The following is a 24,876-nucleotide window of genomic DNA, read 5'->3' as shown; positions in this document are numbered from 1 at the left end:
GGACTTCCCAGCCTGTAGAACTGTAAGAAATGAATTTCACTTTATAAGCCACCCAGTGTATGGTGCTTCTATTACAGAGCTCAAACAGACAGAGACAACATTCCATGAATCTTTTCTCCCAAAGATCATTTAACATGTCTTTTTTTCCTCCCTTCTTCCCCCACCCCCTATTTTCTTCCTTCTTCACCTACCAGAATTGCCATTAAAATATCACTAATGGCAACCCATTCCAGTATTCTTGCCTGGGGAATCCTATGGACAGAGAAGCCTGGCGGGCTCCAGTCCATGGGGTCGCAAAAGAGCCGGACACGACTTAGCGGCTAAACAGCTAGTTACTTGGAGAAGCTATTAAAACCACTTTCTTAGGATCAACTCCAGTGTGGTCCACACTTTGGGCTTTCTCACTGGCAAGTGGCTAAGGCTGTACTGTTCACGTTTTAACTCTTAGAAACATAAGTAAACATTTGATTTTTCTAAAACCCGTGATATTTATTTCAAATAGACTTATTTTTAGTGGTTCTGATTTTTGAAAGCTACTCCTCAGAAAAATCTTACTTGGAATCACTTAGAAATTTATAGTTAAAAAAAAATTTTTTTTTTTTACTAAATTTAATGTATTATACCCTGGACAAGACAGTTTTTCATAATGTTGACTTTCCTAGCTGTTTTTAAAATTTGATATAAATTTTAGTATGCTTCCGTATATAAAAGTTAGTACACTTTCTGATTTCTAACCAACAACAGATTATTTTCATTTATTTGTTATCCTGGTGAGAAAATTATTGCTAGCTTTCAAAGTTAATGTACCTTATGGAGCAACATAAAATATGTATTTTTTTATTTCCTGAGGTTCTAGAACTCTTAGGTTATTTCTTCTTGAGTTTATACTTTTGAATGTGTTTTGATTTCTTAATGGATAGTATTGAATTAGAGTCTCTTAGAGTTCTGGATGAGTAGTATTTTGAAGAAGAAATGGATATTTTAAATGGATATCTGCTGGAACTCCACAGGATTTTTGGTTTTCCTTCCTTATTCTACCCGTAATAAAAGTGGTGAGATTTATCCCTTTGTGGAATATATTTATCATTTTTTAATTGTTCTGTCCATGTACTGCATTGGGTTTGTGTGTGTGTGTATGTGTGTGTGTGTGTGTGCAATATTTATTGGCTTTTAAACACACTTTGTGTGTCTATGAGAACAGAAATGTGGCAGGGTCAAAAGAAGATGAATTACTTTAACATAAGTGAAAGGAAAAATGCCATTCTTTGTATTTCTATTGATGTAAGGCACTCAGTTACTACTCATTGTTTATAAACATATATTTTATATTGATATACTTAATTGACAGGTTTCTAAAGTATCTGTGATAGTTTTTTAGAACCTATGCTTCTTTGTATTTTGGTTCCAATTTCTTTTTTTTTTCTTTTTTGCCCCAGAAGTTTACAATCACATTAGCACATGAAATTCACTCCTCATGATATTTTTTTCTCTTCAACTCTGGTGACTTGTATCACCACCTCGCAGGAGCTGCTTGCCATTGGATCTCACGGTCACTGAGAACAGCTTGACCTCTAGGTCATTCATGGACCGCAGGCTCCCACTGTTCAGTTTATTTGCTCCCACTAGGTCTGTGACCACCCCGCCCCCCAAAAAACCCTCATGCTCTGTCACTGTCCTGACTCCGTGTTTTTCTCTAGCCACTCTAAACCCGGTGATCTAGCTTTTTAGTTACTCACCTCCTGACCCCGTCACTGTCCTAGCAAGCCCCTTGTGGGTTTTCCCTGCTGACCCTCATACCCACTAGGTCTATCTGCATGCCCTTGACTAGGGCGCTGAGCACGACTGGAAATAAATACAGGTACCCCTTCCCCGCCCCCCGATTTTCTAGAGCTTGCTGTGTACCACTTGGCTTTTATTATAAAAGACCTACATTAGTATCTTTTTGCTAACCAAAAGAAATTCCTAGAGGATTTTCACTTTTACATGAAAAAAAAAAGATGAAAGGAAGAGATAGAGTTCAGCTTCTGCTTTATAGTGAAACGTATGTGCTTCAGAGCAGTGACAGGGATGTCACCAAGCGCCTTCCTTGGGAACCACACTCAGCTTAAAACTGTGGTGGCTTAACACTTTATGTCAGTTTATTTTGTGCATCTGTTAGCGTGATGTGTCCTAAGGTCATTGCTTCTCTGCTTTACCCTTTTCAGCTTGTGAAGGGTTTCATAGGAATGCCCTACTGTTGGAGAGTGGGGAAAGCCGCGCTGTTAACAGTGCAGATCAGTTGAAATATAGCTGCGCAGTCACTTTCTTAACAGGGCCCTCTGCATCTCCTGGCCATCCTCCTACCAGCCCTCCTTCTCTACTCAGCTGTCTTTGCCACTGTCATTAATTCTGTAATTAGATGTCATTAATTCTGTAATGTAGATGTGTATTAATACTACACCCCAGATGTGCCAATCTCTAGAGATACAATATTGAACAAAAACCATACTCTGTCCCCATGTGCCTGCAAGAGAGTTAGGCATTTATAAAATAGCAGCACTAATGATGATTTTATTTCATTTGAATCCAGGGGGAAAAAACAAAAGACAACCTAAAATGCATACTGGGGTGGGGAGAAGGAGACTCTAACTTGACTCTAGGTAGCATTTTATTATTATTGTCTTGCTTTTCCTTATGGTTTTACCACATGTGTGTCACTGGACTGATGTTGTGGGTTCTTTTTTCCTTTCTTTTAGAACTTTATTTAAATGGTGTGATACCTTTTTGGTCTTCTATGACTTGCTTTTATTGTTTGGTGTTATACTTGTGTGATCATCTGTGTTAATCTCTGTAACTCTAGGTACTTTATTTTCCCTGCTGCCTGTTATTCTTTTATACCTCTGTTTATCCAAGGTTGAGTCTGGTTTGTGCACATTTGGATTGGTTTGTACTTTCTGTTATTATAAACAATTCAGATACGATCAGGAAAGGTATGATAAAGATAGGTTAATTTTCAATATGCATGCAAATTTTAGTTTAGGTCTTTCACTTCAGCCCTATCTATCTAACACAAGTGCCATAAATTGGGTTTCCCTGGTGACTCAGTGGTAAAGAATCTGCCTGCCAATGCAGGAGATGAGGATTTGATTCCTGGGTCAGGAAGATGCCCTGGAGATGGAAATTGACAACCCACTCTAGTTTTCTTGCCTGGGAAATCCCATGGACAGAGGAGCCTGGTTGGCTACAGTCCGTGGGGTCGCAAAGAATCAGACCCAACTGAGTGACTGAACAACAGCAACCACAAAGTAGCAGCAAATTTGACCACTTTGAATGTTGCATCATGTTTAAAATGTTATGATAATATCTCCATCATCTTTTCCTGATATACCATCTGCAGAAGGTGGCATAAAATAATTAAATGACCCAAAGTCAAGAGACAGGCCAGACTGTCTGAATAACTAAAAGCAAATGTCCTTCCCTCATTCTCAGTATTTCATTAGAATAATTACAGTATTGTCAGCAGTGCTCTTAAAATATCAATCAAGTCATGGTGAGTTAAAAGAGATAGCTATTGTCTCTCAGCTCCAAATTTCACCCTGTAACACCTGCTCTTCCATAACCTTTTAAGCATATCTCCTAAAAGGGAACCTTCTTACACTGTTGGTGGGAATGCAAACTAGTACAGCCACTATGGTGAACAGTGTGGAGATTCCTTAAAAAACTGGAAATAGAACTGCCGTATGACCCAGCAATCCCACTTCTGGGCATACACACCGAGGAAACCAGATCTGAAAGAGACACGTGCACCCCAATGTTCATCGCAGCACTCTTTATAATAGCCAGGACATGGAAGCAACCTAGATGCCCATCAGCAGACGAATGGATAAGGAAGCTGTGGTACATATACACCATGGAATATTACTCAGCCATTAAAAAGAATACATTTGAATCAGTTCTGATGAGATGGATGAAACGAGCCCATTATACAGAGTGAAGTAAGCCAGAAAGATAAAGACCAATACAGTATACTAATGCATATATATGGAATTTAAAAAGATAGTAACGATAACCCTATATGCAAAACAGAAAAAGAGACACAGATGTACAGAACAGACTTTTGGACTCTGTGGGAGAAGGCGAGGGTGGGATGTTCTGAGAGAATAGCGTTGAAACAAGTATACTGTCAAGGGTGAAACAGATCACCAGCCCAGGTTGGATGCATGAGACAAGTGCTCGGGGCTGGTGCACTGGGAAGACCTAGAGGGATGGGATGGGGAGGGAGGCGGGAGGGGAGATCGGGAAGGGGAACACATGTAAATCCATGGCTGATTCATGTCAGTGTGTGGCAAAAACCACTACAAGATTGTAAAGTAATTAGCCTCCAACTAATAAAAAATAAATGGAAAAAAAAAGAAAAAGTAAAAAAATAAAATCCTCCTACTCCTAAAAAAAAAAAACAACATAAAATAAGCATATCTCCTTTACACTGAAGATGATGTTGAGCTTCCTCAGTAAGGACACAGAAGGGACATTGCAGAAGGATGGGGCGTCACTTACCGGTTCCAGCTGCTGTCCCAGTGCTCAGCCGTGTGGGTAGAAGAACATTTAGTATTGCTCGGCCCCAGCTACAGGCAGGGGGCGTGCAGGCCCTGCAGCCCCTCCCCCCCGACCTGGGCACCCACCACCTGCTCCAGGTCTCCTGCCCACAGTGGTCACTCACCTCCTCTCTGCACCTGCCCGTTGGCAGAGGCTCACCTGCACCTCCGTCACCTCCCTGACTGCCAGCACACCGTCTTCAGTGAGGTCTGAAGCCCATCCTTGGGTAGGGGACTTCTTCCAAGTTCTCCTTTCCTTGGCTGCTCTCCGTGAGCCCCAGAGCACCATCTAGCCTCCTCTGTACATGTAATAATTACTCTCCTATGATAGCCTAATCAATCTTTGTAGTAAACGTACCCTGCTTAAAAAAAATAAATCAATGGACTCTAAAACCTAGCATAAACTTACACATCCAGTGTTCTAAAGGTCACCAGTTTGGTTTTCTTTTTTACCTTTTTTCTATGCATGATCTAAAGTCTTGGTTTATTTATTTATTTTTTATTATTTATTCTTTAATTGGAGGACAGTTGCTTTACAATGTTGTGTTGGTTTCTGCTGTAAAACAATGCAGTTCAGCCGTAATTACACATACATCAGTTCTCTCTTGAGTCCCTCCCCTGCCCCCATCCCACCCCTCTAGGTCATCACAGAGCACCAGGCTTTGCTCCCTGTGGTATATAGCATTTGAATCAGTTCTAATGATGTGGATGAATCTAGAGGCTGTTATACAGAGTGAAGTAAGTCAGAAAGAGAAAAGCAAATATCATATATTAACGCATATATATGGAATCTAGAAAAATGGAATTGATGAACCTATTTGCAAGGAAAGAATGGAGATGCAGATCAGAGTATGAGCTTGTGGACACAGTGGGGGAAGGAGAAAGTGGGACGAGTGGGGCAGGTGGGACGAATGGGGCAGGTGGGACGAATGGGGCAAGTGGCATCTACACATGTACGCTGCCCTGTGTAAAACAGATACCTGCTGAGAAGCTGCTCTATCACCAGTTTCTAAGTACAAGAAAATCATGTTCCAATTTAGTTATGACTCAAAATTGTGTCCATTAAGTTACTGTTGGCTCTTGAATAGGTGGGAGTTAGAGACCCTCATGCAGTAGAAAAACCTGTGTATAATTTTATAGCCGGCCCTTCGCATCTGAGGTTCCTCATCTGTGGGCACACCCAACCACAGGTCATGTAGTAGCATGGTATTTACTACTGAAAAAAATCCATGTATATGTGGAGCCATGCAGTTCAAACCTGTGCTGTTCAAGGGTCAACTCTGTTTTTAAGCATAAGAATATCTTGTTTCCTAATAGAAACTTAAGGTGATAACTTTGTGAAGAAAGTAATGGTTGTATTTAATTTGTTACCTGAGTAATTGAGAACTGTAATGTACTTCTTAGTTTCTTAATGTAATAAATTACAGTACCATTTCTGACTTTTTACAAATTTCATACTCATCTAAAGGACAGAAGCATATACCTAAAACAACAATCTCATTTCATGTTACATACTCTAGGTACCAGAGACAGGCATAAGACCACTAAAATGTGTATGCATCCTCAGCTTTACTAGATAATGCCATTATTTCCAAAGCGATTGAACCAAAGTATACTCCCTTTAGCATTGTTCCACACCATCTTCCTCACTTGGTATTCTCAGATTTTTCTGTATTATTAATGAAAGTTTAAAATGTCTCAGGGACCTTTCATTTTTTTCTGGGATTTTACATTGTCACTTAAGTTAATTGTTGGTAGGACCCTTCCAGCACTAGCTTCATACCGTCTCAAGCTATAAGAACCCAGGGGTTTTATAATACTCTTAACAAAGAGGTAAACTTTTTCACTCACCTTTTTCACTTTCATCACAAGGCTCTTTAGTTCTTCTTCACTTTCTGCCATAAGGGTGGTGTCATCTGCATATCTGAGGTTATTGATATTTCTCCCAGCAATCTTGATACCAGCTTGTGCTTCCTCCAGCCCAGCATTTCTCATGATGTACTCTGTATATAAGTTAAATAAACAGGGTGACAATATACAGCCTTGACGTACTCCTTTTCCTAGTTGGAACCAGTCTGTTGTTCCATGTCCAGTTCTAACTGTTGCTTCCTGACCTGCATTCAGGCTTCTCAAGAGGCAGCTCAGGTGGTCTGGTATTCCCATCTGTCAGAATTTTCCAGAGTTTATTGTTATCCACACAGAAGAACTAAAGAGCCTTGTGATGAAAGTGAAAGAGGACAGTGAAAAAGTTGGCTTAAAGCTCAGCCTTCAGAAAACTAAGTTCATGGCATCCGGTCCCATCACTTCATGACAAGTAGATGGGGAAACAGTGGAAACAGTGTCAGATTTTATTTTGGGGGGCTCCAAAATCACTTCAGATGGTGATTGCAGCCATGAAATTAGAAGACGCTTGCTCCTTGGAAGGAAGGTTATGACCAACCTAGACAACATATTGAAAAGCAAAGACATTATTTGTCAACAAAGGTCCGTCTAGTCAAGACTATGGTTTTTCCAGTGGTCATGTATGGATGTGAGAGTTGGACTATAAAGAAAGCTGAGCGCCGAAGAATTGATGCTTTTGAACTGTGGTGTTGGAGAAGACTCTTGAGAGTCCCCTGGACTGCAAGGAGATCCAACCAGTCCATCCTAAAGGAGATCAGTCCTGGGTGTTCATTGGTAGGACTGATGTTGAAGCTGAAACTCCAATACTTTGGCCACCTGATGCGAAGAGCTGACTCATTTGAAAAGACCCTGATGCTGGGAAAGATTGAGGACAGGAAGAGAAGGGGTCGACAGGATGAGATGGTTGGATGGCATCACCGACTCAATGGACGTGGGTTTGGGTGAACTCCGGGAGTTGGTGATGGACAGGGAGGCCTGATGTGCTGCGGTTCATGGAGTTGCAAAGAGTCGAACACGACTAAGCAACTGCACTGAACTGAACTGAAAATGTTATGAAGTCACAGATGAACTAGTAGAGAACAGAAGTGAAAAGAATGGTCCATCATACCTTTTACGCTCTGCACCAATTAACTTCAAAATGATATAGTAAATTAATGCGGTGGAACAGTGGCCAGTTTGGGTTTAAAATGGAAAATGCAGTCTGATAAGGAGTAAGACCTTTCAGAGCCCATCTAGAAGCTTTTGTCTAGGAAGACCCTGTTTCTGAAGGCAAAAGTCAGCATCTTGACACACTGAACCACTTTCATAAATATTTTAACCATTCCGCTTCCTGCCAAGTATTTATCTCCAATTATGCAGACATAGTCTTTTTGTAGACTCAGTGTTAGACCAAAATCAATAGCTTGATAAGTATTTAAAGCAGAAACATCTATGAACGGGGACCATGTTTTTCTAATGGGCTTTAATAATACAATGTTACCTGCAGATATATATAGATTGTGCATGGGTTATGTATCATAGATTATCTGATTTAATGTCATCACTTGTGGCTCAGACAGTAAAGAATCTGCCTGCAATGCAGGAGACCTGCGTTCAATCTCTGGGTCAGGAAGATCTTGTGGAGAAGGGAATGGCAACCCTTCCAGTATTCCTGCCTGGAAAATCTCCATGGAGAGAGCAACGTGGCCGGCTACAGTCCATGGGTTCACAAAGAGTTGGACATGACTGAGTGGCTAACACTTTCATGTCGTAACTTAGGATCTGGTTTGATCTTAATTCAGTTCCTTTTTTATTTAGATTTCAGACTTATCTAGTTCTTTAACTAATGATTATGAAGGACTGATGCTGAAGCTGAAACTCCATTACTTTGGCCACCTCATGCAAAGAGTTGACTCATTGGAAAAGACCCTGATGCTGGGAGGGATCGGGGGTAGGAGGAGAAGGGGACGACGGAGGATGAGATGGCTGGATAGCATCACCGACTCGATCAGCATGAGTTTGAGTAAACTCCGGAAGTTGGTGATGGGCAGGGACCTGGCGTGCTGTGATTCATGGGGTCGCAAAGAGTCGGACACAACTGAGCGACTGAACTGAACTGATGTTTGGCATTAATAATTTTTGTTGCACAAGTAAACATTTATTTGGATAAAGCCAATTTTACAGTGTTAGGAAATTAATGCACTTTGAAAGAAATTTGTGTTATTAAAGATACATCTTTTTTCTTTAAATAATTGTTCACCACTGTTACTGTGCATTTAGTAAATGCAGATGCCACTAAGTTAGAGGTTAGACGCTTCTAGGTGCATTCACATTAGCCTCACAGCATACAATCATTTAATAGTCTGTGTTGCTGCATTAGTAGTTTACTAAGTGTTTTGTATGTAGTAGTTAATCAATAAATATTTGTTAAATGAATCAGTAGTGGGTTTAATCCAGTATTAAAAAGGATTCATGCTAATATTAATAGTTGAAAAAAATCTTTAAACCTGTAAAAAGTTTGGGGTAGCTTCTAATGTCAGTGGAGCACAGAAAATACCCAAGGGGAATTTTCTGTCGTTATTTGCAGATTAGAATGGAAGCCCCAGAAAGAGCTCTGCAGTGCTCTTATCAGGATATTGCTAGAACATGGAATGATTGCACCCATTACTGTGTGAAGCGCATGCAATGCTTTCTTTAGATGACTGCTCTCCTTGCTACGTATTGAAAAAAATTCTATGATGTTTGTAAACAAATTTTGTGGACAAGATTTCCTTTCCAAAGAAGCTTATCTAAGTGCTTTATTTCTGATGGAAAAGCTTATTTTTCTTTCTATCTGAATAGATTGCTTGCCGGTGGTGACTTATGGCTGATTTCATCGATTTTCAGTAATGAGATAGAGCAGTATGAGGTAAATGTCTGTGTACATGGTCAAGGACTCTAAATCACATTCTGAAAACCACGGCCTTGATGATGCCGTGAGTCCATCTCCTCAAAAATGTTTGTGGTGAAGATTCCTTGAAAATACTTGAGCTTGAAGCACATCTCTTAAATGGCAGATTTAGAAAAATAAGAGTTACAGTCATTAGAGTAAGAGGACCATCTGGGCTTGTTCAGGCTAACTCTCTCCAAGGGTACCGGCAGAAAATTGACCAGGCAGTATGTCTGATGGAAATAGTCTCAGAGGATGAAGGAGGCAGAGAGAGCTTGTGGTGCTTTTTAATGCATTGATTTCTCTACAGAGTAGCATTCAAACCTGTAACTAATGATGGCTTCCATGTAACTGATGGGCTCCATTCTGTAGAATTGCCAGAGAGGTTCAGATGTCTCCACTGGAGGCACATGTGAAGAAATCCTTGCAGAATTCACTCATCTGATTTCATACTGAGTCACTGTCCCTTAGTGCCAAACTACTGTTGGTATTCACTCTCGATCTTGATAATAAGAAGGAGTTATGCACTATTAAAAAGTGAGACATTTGTGGAATGAAGGGGGAGTCCCTTAGACGATTGTGTTTTATGGTACTGCTATTTTGTAGCTCTTGTATTCTTTCAACATGGTATTTCACTCCTTCAGATTCACTCTTCATTGAAAACATTTATTGCCATGGATTGGTTTTGAGCGAGAACTACACTGAAAGTTTTATGAACCGAAAACAAAATAACTGTTTATGCTATACAGTGCCATGGCTTCGCTGGTAGCTCAGTTGGTAAAGAATCCACCTGCAATGTGGGAGACCCTGGTTCGATTCTGGATAGGAAGATCCCCTGGAGAAAGGAGAGGCTACCCATTCCAGTACTCTTGGGTTGCCCTTGTGGCTCAGCTGGTAAAGAATCTGCTTGCAGTGCAGGAGACCTGGGTTTGATTCCTGGGTTGGGAAGATCCCCTGGAGAAGGGAAAGGCTACCCACTCCAGTATTCTGGCGTAGAGAATTCCATGGACTGTATAGTCCATGGTGTCACAAAGAGTCGGACATGACTGAGCAACTTTCGCTATTCACTGTACAGTACCACATGATGTATAAGAAACTGAAAGGCCTTCAGCTCACACCATTTCTCCAAATGTGTTATTCACCCTTCTGCATAGGAGAAATTACACAAACACAACACATGCCATGTATGTTATATAGGCATGTTCCATCTGTCTATCTATTCCGTTCTTTCCTGGATTACTAGAGTGTACATAATGTTATCCTCTGATTACTGAAGAGCTTAGATAGATTTTTCACTTCTTCTTTATCATCTCCCCTTTAATTAATGCTCTTGTCCTCATATGGAGGACTCCTCCAGGCCTTCCCTTATGACACCTATAAATCTCACTGCCTTCTCTCCATCTGTTCTCTCCACAGTTTTCCTTCATTCCATGATCCACATCACTCCAATTTCATTGCCACCCCTCAGAGTTCCATCTTCTTGTTTCCTCTGTCTGCTGTGTCTAAAAATTAACTTTAAGCAAAATATTCAAAGCAAGCATTATGGTACTCTTTGCATTAATCTTATGAAAGTAAAATATGAGCAAAATGCAGTACGTTGATTTACAAGGAATCTTATTCCCAAAGGTCAAGACACATTTACTGGTCTTAAAGTTCATACGAATAATGATTCCATTTCTTACTTATACTTTTCCTATTTTCGTGCATCCTTGGTTCTTGCCTGAGTTTGACCAATTATTCAGAAATGTAAAAATTAGCAACTGAAGTAATAACATAACCTGATATAGAGACTATAGCTTTGGTGCAATTACATGTAACTTAGCTTTGGATATTGAAGTTGACCTAGTGAAGTGAAATCAAATCCATTCTCAATAAACTGTGTCCTATATGTTTGGGAATAAATGTTAGAAGTCTAATGAATTTGCCCTCTAGTACAAACAGAATTGTAATAGTTTAGTGCATTCCAGAGAAAAAGGAAAATAATGTTAATTTAGTAAAGATACTCATGTCAAGAAAGATGAAGACATGAGTGGAATTTGGGTACATTTCCACACTTGTGGAAGTGAATCCTAAACATAAAATAACTCAGTAAATAAGTTGTGATTTCCTGCCAAGGAGAGTTGAGGGGTTGGACAGAAGATGCAGAACAAATTAAACAGTAGAGAACATTCTAGAGGAATAAATGCTGGAATGACTGCAAAATATCTTGGGATGTTTTTTTCCCATTCTGATAGATTTCTATTTATATTTCTTGGAGAGATATGGTACATTTGACCACTTCATTTCTACACATGATACAAAATAATAAGATCAAGCAGCCTGCTAAGAACTCAAAGCCAGATGGTGTATATGTATGTCATGCTGAGCTGATGGTTTGGAAATGCCAGCTCTGCAGAATGGCTGGAGCTGAATAATGCTTCAAGGGAATCCTACTTAAGATTCACTTGTGCATCTTCATGTGACTTTTACATTCTTAACTTCATGAATTTTAAGTTGCAGTGGACAGCATGATACATATCAGCAGCAGAGTGAAATGTCTCTAATGTGATTTGTTAGCTGTCAGCGCAAGTCAGATTTTCACAAAGTGGCAGAAACATAAACGGTTTAACAGTATTGACTAACTGCTTCTTAAATGAACAGATAACCAAAAGTCAGTCCGTGACTGACTTTCTCTGCAGGAAATGATGGACTGTTCCATAATTTTTAGGTATTATCTTTTGAGTATTAACCAGTGTAAGTTAAAAAAAAGATAGCAATACCCAACATCCCTCTGTGTCTCCTGATGTTTGGAAATTGGGAGAAAGTTGTTTTGTGGTATCTCCACTCTTTGATTTCCACATTCGTTGGGGAAGTCGTCCACAGCAGTTAAGGCATGGCAGCCGTATTGTGGTCATAAGCAGGGGAGAGCCGCTGCAGAGACCTATAGCGACAGGGTAGCCACCAGGTAATGATGAGAGGGCTGCTATGTTACACAACACCAGTGGTTAAGAAGAGGAGTCAGCTGTAGAGGTGTATAAGGGTTCACAATACCATTAATCTTCTAAATTTGGCAACATGTTTAGACTATTACATTTATATTTGCAGAACTTTTGTTTTTCTCTTCTGGAATATTAGATTCTATTTCTCTCCTTTCATTTGCACTTTAAATCTTCATAAAAGCATCTGTTATCCAAGAACAAGTGAATCATTTATTTATTTTAAAAAAGCTTATTGAGCAGTTTAAGCCTTTGTTAAATCAATTTTTGCTCCCTCCATTTTGAAGCTCAACTATGGTAGTACACATTTAAGATCATTATGCCTTCTTAGTGAATTGATCCCTTTATCATGATTTATTTTTGGCAATATCACTTATCTTGAAACCTTATTTTGATATTAATATAGCTGCTCCATCTTTCTTATGATTAGTGTTCATATCCATTTACTTTTAACAAATCCACATCTTTATACTTGAAGTGTTGTTTGTTTTTTAATTGCAATCTGTCAATCTCTGCCTTTTAATTGGAAGCTTTAAACCATTTGTATTTAATGTAATTATAGGCATTGTTGGATTAAAGCCTGCTCTCTTACATTTTTTTCTCTGTGTCATCTGTTCTTTGTTTCTTTTTCCCAGTTTCTGACTTCTTTTGAATTACTTTGATATTATCAATATTCCATTTTATTTCCAGTATTTGTTTATTATTTACAGTAGATAGAATTTCTAAATTGGCCCCCAAAGATGTCCCACTCTAATCCTGGGAACCTGTGAATGAATGAGCTACAACTCCTCTGATTACACTATGATATACAAACAGTTGACCTTAAGAAAGAATATTATCCATGTGGGTCTGACCTTATTATCACATGAACCCTTAAAATTAGAAAGCTTTTTCAGATCAGAAGAGTAAAACAGAAGAGAGATTTAGAAAGATCTAAAGCATAAAGAGTAATTGACATTCTGGATTTGCGTATGGAGGGAGCCATTGTACATGGATCGAAGAGCAGATAGAAGGAGCTGAGAGTGACTCTGGCTGGCAGCTAACAAGAGAATGTGAACTTCGGTTTTATAGTGTAAAAGAGCTAAGACTCAAGGCTTGAAAGTAGATCCTTTTCTTGAACCTCCAAATAAGAGCCCAACTTGGTCAGCACTGTACATCTGCTATTGTGGTACCCTGAGCATAGAAGCCAGACAAACTTACCTGCACTTGTGACCTGAAGAACCGTAAACTACTAATTTGTGTGTTAAGCTACTAAGTCTGTGGTTATTTGTCTTTCAGCACAGAAAACCAATACACTAGCTAAAGATCTCCGTTTCATTCTTTGAGTGGTTGCTCTAGGGTTTATAATATGCATCTTTAACTTGTCACTGTCTTCTGTCAAATAATATTATACCACTTTATATGTAACTAAGAATTCAACAGCAGCATGCCTTCTGTTCCTCCCTTCTTATCTTTTGTGCTTTGATTGTCATAATTTTATTTCCAAATAAGTTTAAAACCTCACAATATATTGTTATATTTTTGCCTTAAGTAGTCATTTATCTTTAAAAATAAAACAAATCAGAAGATAAATCTTTTTTGTTTATCCACATATCTACTATTTTAGCAATTGTCATTGCTTAGTTTAAATTTGAAGTTATATTTGGTATCATAGTCTCAATTTCTTTTACATTTCTTTTAGTGAAAGTCAGTTGTCACTATTTGTCTATTTGTCTGAAAAAAATTTTCACCTTTGATGGTTTTTCTCCCTTGAGAACTTTAAAGCTATAATTTTACTGTTTTCTGGCTTGTTTTGTTTTAGAAGTTTGAGATATTTTTAATCTTTATTTTTCTGTACATGATGCCATTTTCTGTAGTGACTGTTAAGATTGCCTCTTTTTCACAGATTTTCAGCATTTTACTGCACTATGCTTATGTAGTTTTCTTTGTATTTGCTCCATGGTTTAGGTTCTTGTACATGTGGGTTTATAGTTTTCAATAAATTTGGAAAAACATCAGCCATTATTTCTTAATACATTCTTTTTACATGACCTTTTGCTTCTTCAGGGCCCCAATACATGTATATTAGATTGCTTGATATTTTCTCACAGTTCAGTGAGGTTCTGTTAATTTTTAAAGTCTTTTTTTTCTTTCTTTTGATTCATTTTGGATAGTTTATTTTTGCTGTGTATTCAATTTTAAATCTCTTCTGTAGTGGCTAATCTTCTATTATTTCCATGCAGTGACTTTTTAATTTCAGGTAATATCTTCTTCACTTTTAATGTTCAGTTTGATTCTTTACATTTTTTTTCTCTCATGGTTTTCATTTAACTTCTTGCCTTTATTTAATTTAGTTGTTTAATGTTCTTGTATTCTAATTCCAATATTTCTATCATTTCTGTACCTATTTTTATTTAATTCATTTTCTCCTGGTTAAAGGACTTTCTGTTTCTCGGCATGTCTAGTAATTTTTGATTGGATGCTGGATATTGTTAAATGTTTGGATTTTGTTCTCCTCCTTTAAGGAGTATAGAATTTTATATTTGCAAGTGTTTAAGTTACTCATAGATCAGCCTGATTGTTTTTTCTTTGAGGCTTGGTTTTAAGTATTGTCAGGTTAGATCTAGAGTCACTTTTATTCCAGGGCCATCTTAGCACTGCTGTTTAAGTATTAAGTGTCTTGGTTCTCTACTGAAGGCCTCTTGTAGTCTATAAGGCATCTCTGTTTGATTGGTCAGAACTTGAATACCTGTATATCCTAATTGGGCTCTTGAGAATGTGTTTATGGGGGATAGAATTCTTAAATGACCCTCAGTGATACTCACATCTGCATAATCTCCTCCCACGGGGTTTTGGAAGATCCTGTGAGTATGATCACTCCTTTAATTATATTACTTTATATGGCCAAGGAGAATTATTCACAGTGGGCCTTATCTCATCATCTGAGCCTTTTAAAAAGAACAGACTTTTGGACTCTGTGGGAGAAGGCGAGGGTGGGATGTTCTGAGAGAATAGCATTGAAACAGGTATACTATCCAGGGTGAAACAGATCACCAGCCCAGGTTGGATGCATGAGATAAGTGCTCAGGACTGGTGCACTGGGAAGACGTAGAGGGATGGGATGGGGAGGGAGGCGGGAGGGGGGATCGGGATGGGGAACACATGTAAATCCATGACTGATTCATCTCAATGTATGGCAAAACCCACTACAATATTGTAAAGTAATTAGCCTCCAACTAATAAAAATAAATGGAAAAAAAAAAAGACAGGTTTCTCTGGCTGATTAAAGAGGGGAAAAGCCCAATATATGAAAAATTGACTTCTATATTTAGTACAAATGTCTAGTTTATGGTAGGAGACAAACATGGTACCTGTTACTTGACCATGGAATTTTAAAATTCATCTAATTCACTTGAGTTGGAGCTCACTAAATTCTGCTACTATTAGCTGATCTTTAAAACTAGAGGAAACTGATTTGGAAGGAAGGGAATTGAAGGAAACTAGTTAACTATATTCCAAAAGTAAGAAAACCACTCTTCTTAAAGTTTTTTGGAAATGTTTCATAATAATGAAGTATATAGAGAAGACTATAATAAACTTCCGTATACCCAATAATCAACTTAAGAAACAAAATGCTGACAGAGTTGAGGCCCTTGTGTCCTTCAGTCTCATCCTCCTTGTAGAGGTACTTAATTTTAGTGTTATTAATTACATGTGTTTCTTCACATTTTACCTCATATGCATGCATCTTTGAATTTATCTTTGCATTTTTGAAATTTGTTTTAATGGTGTCAATATGCAGCATTTTTTGTTTCCTTTTTTGTTGTTTAGTATTTCGTTGTGAGAGTGAAAAATTGATGTGTGCTTAGAATTCCGTTGTATGACCGTAGCATGATTTATCTAGTCAACTATTAAGAGATTTTAGATTGTGTTCATTTATTGAAGCAGTGAATGCTGAAATTAACTTTCTTGTAGATGTGACTTCATAGTGAAGTCACTCGATGAAAAAGTAAATGAATTTTTAGATCACTAGCCACTGCCAGTTTTTCTTCAAAGTGGTTTTCCCAATTTTCATTCCTACCATAAGAATTCTGGTTATTCTTCATCCTTATAACCCTTGGGACTGTCAGAATTAAATTACAGTAGTCAGTAGTTACATGGATGAGAAAAATGCTATCTCACTGTGATCTAAATTTGTATTTCCCTGATTATTGATAAGGGAGGACACCTTTCAATATGTTCACTACCAGATTGTAATAGAGATTATTATTCCCCAATTTCTCAAAGCCCATTAGGGCCGGCAGAAAGGTCTAACATCTAAAGTCATTAAGATGTGCAATGGAAAATTTCCCCAAGTGGCAAATTATTCTGAGTCATTTAAATTATTTCTGGTCATCATAGAATGATTCTTGCCAACACTTTTAACTGTGCCATGCTCAATGTGGCAGTCTTAGCTTCTCCCACTCTGGTTTTCCTGGCTGTAGAAAAGCAAGAAATCTTAATTCATTGAAGGCAAAAGTAGGCTAAGTTATGAAGAAAAATAGAACACTATTCTGGCTAAGAATGACTAATAACAGTAGGGTTTGCTGATTTCAAAAGAACCTACTGTATTACCTGGTGATGGAATCTTCATTATTGGGAATTTTTCAAGTGACTTAGATAAACATTTAACCAGAATGGTTAACAAAATTGAGTGTGTCTGTGCTTTTCCCCGAGATAGAACCAGGTAATTTGGAGGGTCCTTCTCCCCGCTTTGTCCTGTGCTTCAATGAGGAACAGAACTTTCACAGATTCATTCCACTGCCAAGATGATAATTCACTGAGAAAATTATTTTGATATGTTTTCTAACCATAGTGAGCAGAATTGTATCTTGTACAAATACATCATCAGTAAATTATTTCTTGTAAATGGAACTAGAAAAATTCCCCTGAATCTGTTCTTGGTGCTAAATGGGTATGACTTTGAGCCCAGGGAATATATTTTCTGCCCTTTGCATAACTAGAATTACCATCTGCCAAGTTATGTTACAGTATTCTGCTTGCCTTCACTCATAGCTCTGGATCACCAACACTTTTACCCTCACTTTAGGAATTTCATGAATATCTGGGCTCTACCATTTCAGTGTTCTCTGTGATGGTCCAAGTAAACATAGCTATGTAAGTAATTCAATTTGTAATTGATTTTGGAATGTACAAGTTGTTGTACATTTTGGGGGAAAACGTGTGAGCATCTAAGTTTACCTTACTTCGGAAAGATCTTATTTCATAAAGATTGAAGACTCAGACGGAGGTCATTTAGTTCAAGTTTGACAACAGAAAATTGCTCTGCTTCAGTCTTGATGATTGCATTCAGTTGATTTCTCTGTGACTCAAGGACTAGAAGCTTTCTACCACTTCCTTTGGTAGAAAAAATTTTGACCCTAAGAGATTAAATCGTAGAAAGGTTTCTTCACATTCAGACTTAATTGTCTCATTTATTATTGATCTTTTTCTTTATCTTTTTCTTTGCACTTTTTAGATGCTTGTTAAATTGCACTAGTCAATATTACTAAACCACAGATTTGTGATGTTTTAAAATAAGGGATATGTCATTTTAAGAACTGATACCAGTTTCTGCCCGTGCATGGTTTGCATTTGTCCTTAGCAAAAATGGAAGTAGTGTTTTAAGATGGATTTTCTCACCTATGATAGCAAGCTGTAAATATCCGAGTCTTTCTCTTCTTTCAGGGCCAGGTCTTTAAATGTGCTTCTCATCCTCTCTTACCCTATGTCACGTTGCAAAGGTAGAGCTGGTTTGCTGTCCTCAAGGTTGGGTCTCTTTCTATCTTATTGACTTACTACCAATCTTTGTCTCCCTCCAGGTTATCCAGGCTGTCTTTTTTGGCATCTGTGTGCTGACTGATCTTTCCAGTCTTCTGACTAGAGGAAGTGGGAACCAAGAACAGGAAAGACAGCTCAAGAAGCTCATCTCTCTCCGGGACTGGATGCTGGCTGTATTGGCCTTTCCTGTTGGAGTTGTGAGTATGATGTAAATCGCATTTAACCACAAAAGAAATGGGTCTTGTATTTGACTTCTCGAGGGAAAACAGGGCTCATTATAGGCTTCTGCACTGGGGCTGCCATAGCCCAGCACCACAGACTGAGTGGCTTAAACAATAGAAATTAAGTTTTTCCCATTTCTAGAGGCTGCAAGTCTGATATCCAGGTGTCCTCAGGGTTGATTTCTTCAGAGGTCTCTCTCCTTGGCTTGCAAACGGCCTCCTTTGCCTGTATCTTCACATGATTTTTCCTCTGTGTATCACTGTCCCAATCTCCCCTTCTTAGAAGGACACAGTCATACTGAATCAGGGGCCCTCAATGACATCATTTAATCTCACTTACCTCTGAATATGATCACGTTCCAAGATACTGAGAGTTAGGACTTCAGCACAGGAAGTTTGGGGGACACAATTCAACCTGTAATGGTTTCTTAAGCAGCCCAGACTTAAAATGTATGGGTCTGTGATCATTCTTGTATTTTTGAACTTGGGAGAGGAAGTCAGTAATAGCTTACAATTCTTCACTTACTCAGTGGAGCCATTAGCTAATATCACTTAAGTAAATGCCGCTTAATGTTTGGGTCTACTCTGGCTTCATTGATTTCGATTGTTTTCAGTTAGATTCCCTCCCTAGCTTAACTTCCTTCACTGATCCGTTAATCACCCATCATCTCTACATAGAGGGCCAGGGCACCATGAGATTCTATAGATTTTAACCTGTGAAGAGCCAGGAGAAGAAAGAGAGAACACTTGTAAATTGTGATAACAAGTAAGAGCGTTTTGTGTCATTCAAATACAGAACTTTCATCGGCCACCTGATAGAAATCGGGTGGAGAAACAGAAACCCATGTACCAAGTCCAAGGGCCTTTGTAGGCAAAGTCAGAAAGTTGCTTTTTAAATCCTTCCAATGGCTCTTACTCATATTTGCCGCATTTATACCTGGCTGAAGCCTTTGTGCATTTGTTCTAAGACCAGTTAGTGTGCAACAAGACTATCACTGAATTGCTTTTTGTACATGCTGAGCTGTGTCTTCTTGGAATGAAGTAACCCTTCGCTCTTAACAACAGGACCAGGAAAGTAGTATGATCTGGTCCTATGTCTCGTCATTCATCCTTACCCTCAGAAAATCTAGATGGATGCTCAGGTTAAAGCCACCTAGCAGATCTCTCAAACTCGGTTGCTTAACATAACAGGGTTAAATACCTTATATATTATTTAATATTCTCTTCTTTAGACTTGCCTTATAAAATTCAAACACCTTCTATGAGAATACTTATCTAAGAGAAAATTTCCATCGCCATCAACTGTAAAGACCTACACTTTCTACTTGAAAGAATTATCTAGAAAACCCAAGTTTGTGTGTTTTCTGTTACTTTTTACCTGCTTGAATTGAAAGTGTCAGTCACTCAATCATGTCTGACTCTTTGCAGCCCCATGGACCTCTCCACCAAGTTCTCCAGGCAAGAATACTGTAGTGGGTAGGCATTCCCTTTTCCAGTTTACTCCCTTGGAATTTCTATAGGCATGTCAGTGATCCTGGAGATCCTCCTTGGTTAGAAGGAATACAGTTGTAACACAATACAAGGTCAAATAGAAATACAATTTTATCCTTTCCTCTTTGCTCTGCCTGCTTCTGTTATGTGGTGTCAGGTTGTGTCTCTGAGCTTAAGTTGTATGTTTTGCTACACTAATCAAAGGCTCATTGCATATGCCCTCTAGACATTTATGACATCACTTTAGCCTAAAACATTTTATCCTGCTCAAGACTTGAGATATTTGTCCACTTTCAGTATCCTTCCTGAGTTTAGTCCATGCATGCTTTGTGATTTGTAAAAAGAATGGCAGTCTTTTTGTTTGCTTGTTTGTTTGATTTGAGTACATCTAATATTTTCTCCCATGTTTCACTATGTTTGTTGTTTTCTCTGTGTTTTAAAAGAGAGAGGAGACATCATAATGCCTTTATTATGCTCCTTTTTGAGCCAAAAAATCATAATATCATATTTTCATTACATAAGGTATGCACCTTTCCTAGCCAATGAACTTCACAGAGGAATGTAAAGAATAAATAATGAATCAAAAATGTGCCGTTTGACTGATTTCTCTCTTACTTTTTTCTTGCCCACTGATATTTTATAGTCAATATTTGGGTTATAATTTTCCCTGTTAAAATAAGCCACTTTCCTTTTTATAGTCACTAGCATTCTACTTTTCCTGAGCTTTATGAAGCCTCCCTCTCCTCCTGCCCCTCTCTTTTTCTCTTTCTGTTTCTCTTTTTAATATAAGGAAGAATCCTGGCCTGTAATCACCTTGCATTTTCCATTGTTTCTTACTCTGTCATTTGATTTTTTGTGTCTGTTTACCTGATTTCTCACTCTAACACACAGGAATTCATTCTGAGGCCAAAAAAAAAAAAAAAAATTGGTTGATAAATGCCTTCTTTCTAGATTGCACTAATTTTATTATAAAGTGACATTTAAAGAGGATATGAATTTGACTCTTTATAACCATGTTTATATAATTTTAAACTCAATGGCCATGAGTTTGAGCAAACTCCAGGAGACAGTGAAAGACAGGGAAGCCTGGCGTGCTGCAGTTCATGGGGTTGCAAAGGGTCGGACACAACTGAGCGACGAAACAATAACAATCATTTTTGTCCAATTTTTTTTCCATGTAAGCATAGTTTCATGATATTTCCCTTGTCTTTCTCTCTACTTCCCAGCTTTCCTTTCAGATGAGCCCTAGTCTCTGCTGTGACTTCAGAGGTTCCCTGCCCTTCTATGTCTCCCCCAGCTGCTCATTAGAATCTGGAATTCCAGATTAGTTTCATCACTTAAGACTTTCTTCCTTGTTAGCATATGAGCCCTTCCTGAAGCAGTGTCTCTGGGAATCACTAGAAGAGGTGTCATCTTTACTCTTTCTGTGGCTCCTGGCCTGAGAGGAAGGTAGCCAGCCCAGAGGGTTCATTACATCAGACAGATGGAAATAGCAGTGATGCCCAGGACTTGTAGGAATCTGTAGTGTAAGAATGCCTATGTACGCAAATGATTGGTTATAACATTTGTAATTGAACACCTTGTATCATGTTGGTTGGCACAGTAAAATACTAACGGGCAAATCCCAGCACTTTCCCTGTGCCCAGAAAGCCTGGGATGTGGCTTGAGCCTCTGAAGAAGGAAGATGCAGAGACTCCACTTAGAAGTCTGTGGTCAGTCCCCAGGGACCTCCAGGCTCTGACTGCCAGCCTCACAGAAGACCTTCTCTGCTGCCTTCTCTGGGCTTTCTCAGCTCCACACTTTTGTCAACCCCAAGTTTGAAGGGGAAAGCAATGTCACTGTTGCTTCTTGGTGCAGGGCAAAAGGGCTTCCCTGGTGCTGGTAGTGGCAAAGAACCCACTTGACAATGCAGAAGACATAAGAGACGTGCGTTCGATTCCTGGGTTGAGAAGATCCCTGGAAAAGGGCATGGCAAGCCACTCTGGTATTCTTGACTGGAGAATCCCATGGACAGAGGATAGGATCCTGGCAGCCTACAGTCCATAGGGTTCCAAAAGAGTTGGGCGTGAAGCTGAAGGGACTTTTAGCACACAAGGCAAAAAGGCAGTGGGCCTGGAAAGAGGGCAGAAGGGCAGCTGAATGTATCACCTCTGCTCAGCGTTTCCCAAAGACGCCTCTCCCCTCTGAGCTTTTCTGGACACTTCCATTACTTCTGTCTCTCTCACCTCAGCTGCAACTGTGGCAGCAAGAAAGACCCGGGTAGGTTATCTAGGACTTGTGTTTTCTCCGCTAATACTTCCTCCAATAACGAGGTTAATTGAGAGCCGACAGTAATTGCTTTATGTGGGCATGAAGCACTAAGTATGATTCTGTGACCCATGGACCTGATGCCTCTACTTCATGCAGTCTGTCTTTCTCAAGGATATATGAAAATAATGAAGCATTCCAACCCAAGATAATTGAGGTGAAGCTTTGTTTCAGCATAAACTTGAAGAAACCAGGCAGGGTTGCTTGAGTGAACATAGCATGTATCATCCTGATTTGTGTAGATTCCCATAAATGCAAAGCTGGCCTTGATTAGTGATGCTAATGGCCGGAAACCACCACCACTCCCAAAGCCTTGCAGCTCATTTTTGCAGGGACAACCCCTGGGAGTCTCATCTTACCATGTGCAGTTCATTTCTGAACCCTGTCACCCTTTTAAAGAAGCATTACAAATAATTCTATGACATTATGTGGTCTGGAAGCACTGATGTTTATTAGGAGCAATCAAACCAAGAATGTCTTTTGTCTCCCGTGAGTTCCGTTGACTTTCATGCTGGCAGATACTCTTCTAGTTAAGAGAACAGGCTAAAGGCTTTCAACCAAAAAGAAAAAATAAGAGTAGTAAAAAATGAGTTTGATGAGTATGAAATTGCCTCTTTCAAAAGTCCTGAATGTGTCGCCATCTGTAGGCCCAAGCAGCTCGTTTAATGATGAAGAACAGTCCTATTTTCCATCAGTTCAAGTCTGTGCATCCCATTCACCCACAGCTGCTCAGCTGGCAGGATGCACATAATCCACTCTCACCACCTTCTTGGTACACCATTGACCCGGACTCACTTAGGTAGCTCTAGACCTGATGTGGGGCTGCTGCTTAACTAACTTTGGCAGGTGGGTGACAATGAGGATGTACCAGTCTCAAAAAATAGGGAACCATCTGAGAAAGTCCTGTAAATTTGAATCTGGTCTAACCTGGGGTGGGATCCAAGATATTGTGAGCAAGCCAGCATGTGCCAGGATGAGCTTTTCTGGAATTCGAGGTTTTCATCTGAGTTTAGTTTCAGAGCTGTTAAGTAACCCAACCCTTTTCTGGTGTGATAATCATGTTCTTATAAAGATTTTGTGAAGATTTGACATGGTCTAGATCCCTGTAAAACTCACTTTTGCTTATGATGGGAAGTGTGTGGTACCTGCTTCTTTGGGAAACATGGAGAATGGAAATTGGAATTTTAGATGCATACTCAAAGAAAAAGTATCTAGCAATTATGTGCCAAAGGAGATTCTTCAAAGTCTTCATTTATTGATACACTAGCTAACTAAGCCATCCTTCAGAAAAAAATTTTGATGGATATGAATTTAGATTGTCATACTTCTACAATTTAAAAAAAATATTCATTTCTGATTTTCAGAGGTAGGAGATTGGCTTAAATGGAAAGCAAACTTATTGATGAATATTAGTTATTAATATCAATGTCTGTTCACATAACACAAAGGAAGGAAATTTGGTTCCATTTGAGATTGTAAATAAAAGCAAATGTCTTTTCTTCTATTTTGATATCAAGTGAAAACTTGGGATTAAATACAGTTAATATCCCCTGATCCTCTGTTTATTAAATTTTCACACGAGTACCTAAAACCAAACTCTTTTCTATTTTTTCTTTAAGCCTTCTTTGATGTTTTAAGTTTCTTCCAATGCCCTTTCTCACCGTCTTTGAAGTTAAGAATATAATATCTGCTAGGTCGTATTTTTGGTTAAACCTAGTTCTTTGACATTGAGTCAGTCTTAGGCTTCCCCCCTGTGCTGAAATAAGTGTGCATTGAGTGTTGCAAGGGGGAAGGTTTAGAGATGAAGATTCATTCAAGATCAGTAAGCAAAAGGAACATGTTCCTCCCATTCCAAGAGAAATGCTCAGAAGACGATCATTGTCTAACCTAGGTTCATTGCTTATGATCACCTTTTTGATAGTCTTTTCAAAAGGCCAAGGACATAATATGACCAGTCAGATTACCTGATAGGGAACTGAGTTGCTGCTTAACCATCTTATATATTCTTCTCTCCTAAATGAAAACCAAAGATTTTCTGTGTAGTTTGAACTATTTAATCTGTACACATTCATGCTAACTCACCAAAGTCAGCTTGCAAAACAAATTCCTTCAACACAAACTATAACTGCACTTGTAACAACATTTTATTATAACTCACTCATTTATAGGCAGAGCATTCAAAGAACAGAAGTTATATTCAAATCAGTAGTTATTTATGGGTATATGGAGCTTCCCAGGTATTGCTAGGAGCCGAGACAGTGGTGACTGATCTTGCCCTTCAGGGTCTCACAGTCTAGAGAAGGCAACTTTATATGAGTTATCTCAAGAAGTGAATTACAAGAAGACATGAAGAGTATAACAATACACATAGGTGTAGAAGTAGCCTGCAAGAAGAAGGAATTAATTTTAGTGAGTAGAAAGTCCTGAAAGACCTCCCAGAATTGATGATATCAGAGCTCTGTTTTGAATAATAACAGAAAACTTCCTGGATGTGTAAGTTAGTGATGTTTTCAGCTGTAAGAGAATATCACCAGATATTCATTTGGCTCACTTTGTCACATCATTCAAGGCTGCTAGAATTATTTCACCTCTGAAAAGCTTCCGCGAATAAACTTTATAAATTAGCCCTTGTCATTCTCTATCCCCTTAACTTGCTTTGTATTCTCCATCATGGTCACTGCTACCGGGCACATTGTATG

General features: G+C 38.8%; 1 protein-coding gene across 5 annotated transcripts in view; it reads left to right on the top strand.

Annotated features, from left to right (window-relative positions):
* The window catches only part of AIG1 (androgen induced 1), a 269,086-nt gene that overhangs the window by 62,596 nt on the left and 181,614 nt on the right, over positions 1–24,876 (top strand). For all 5 annotated transcript variants that reach the window (XM_065931234.1, XM_065931231.1, XM_065931233.1 and 2 more), the window contains exon 2: positions 18,200–18,355. In XM_065931234.1, the coding sequence (XP_065787306.1) occupies positions 18,200–18,355 (156 nt within the window). The remainder of the gene's footprint in view (positions 1–18,199; positions 18,356–24,876) is intronic.

This window comes from Muntiacus reevesi, chromosome 3 (assembly GCF_963930625.1).
Source record: "Muntiacus reevesi chromosome 3, mMunRee1.1, whole genome shotgun sequence".
Classification (NCBI taxonomy): domain Eukaryota; kingdom Metazoa; phylum Chordata; class Mammalia; order Artiodactyla; family Cervidae; genus Muntiacus; species Muntiacus reevesi.
The sequence above is the reverse complement of the archived record's forward strand: the minus strand, read 5'-3'. Positions and strand labels throughout refer to the sequence as shown.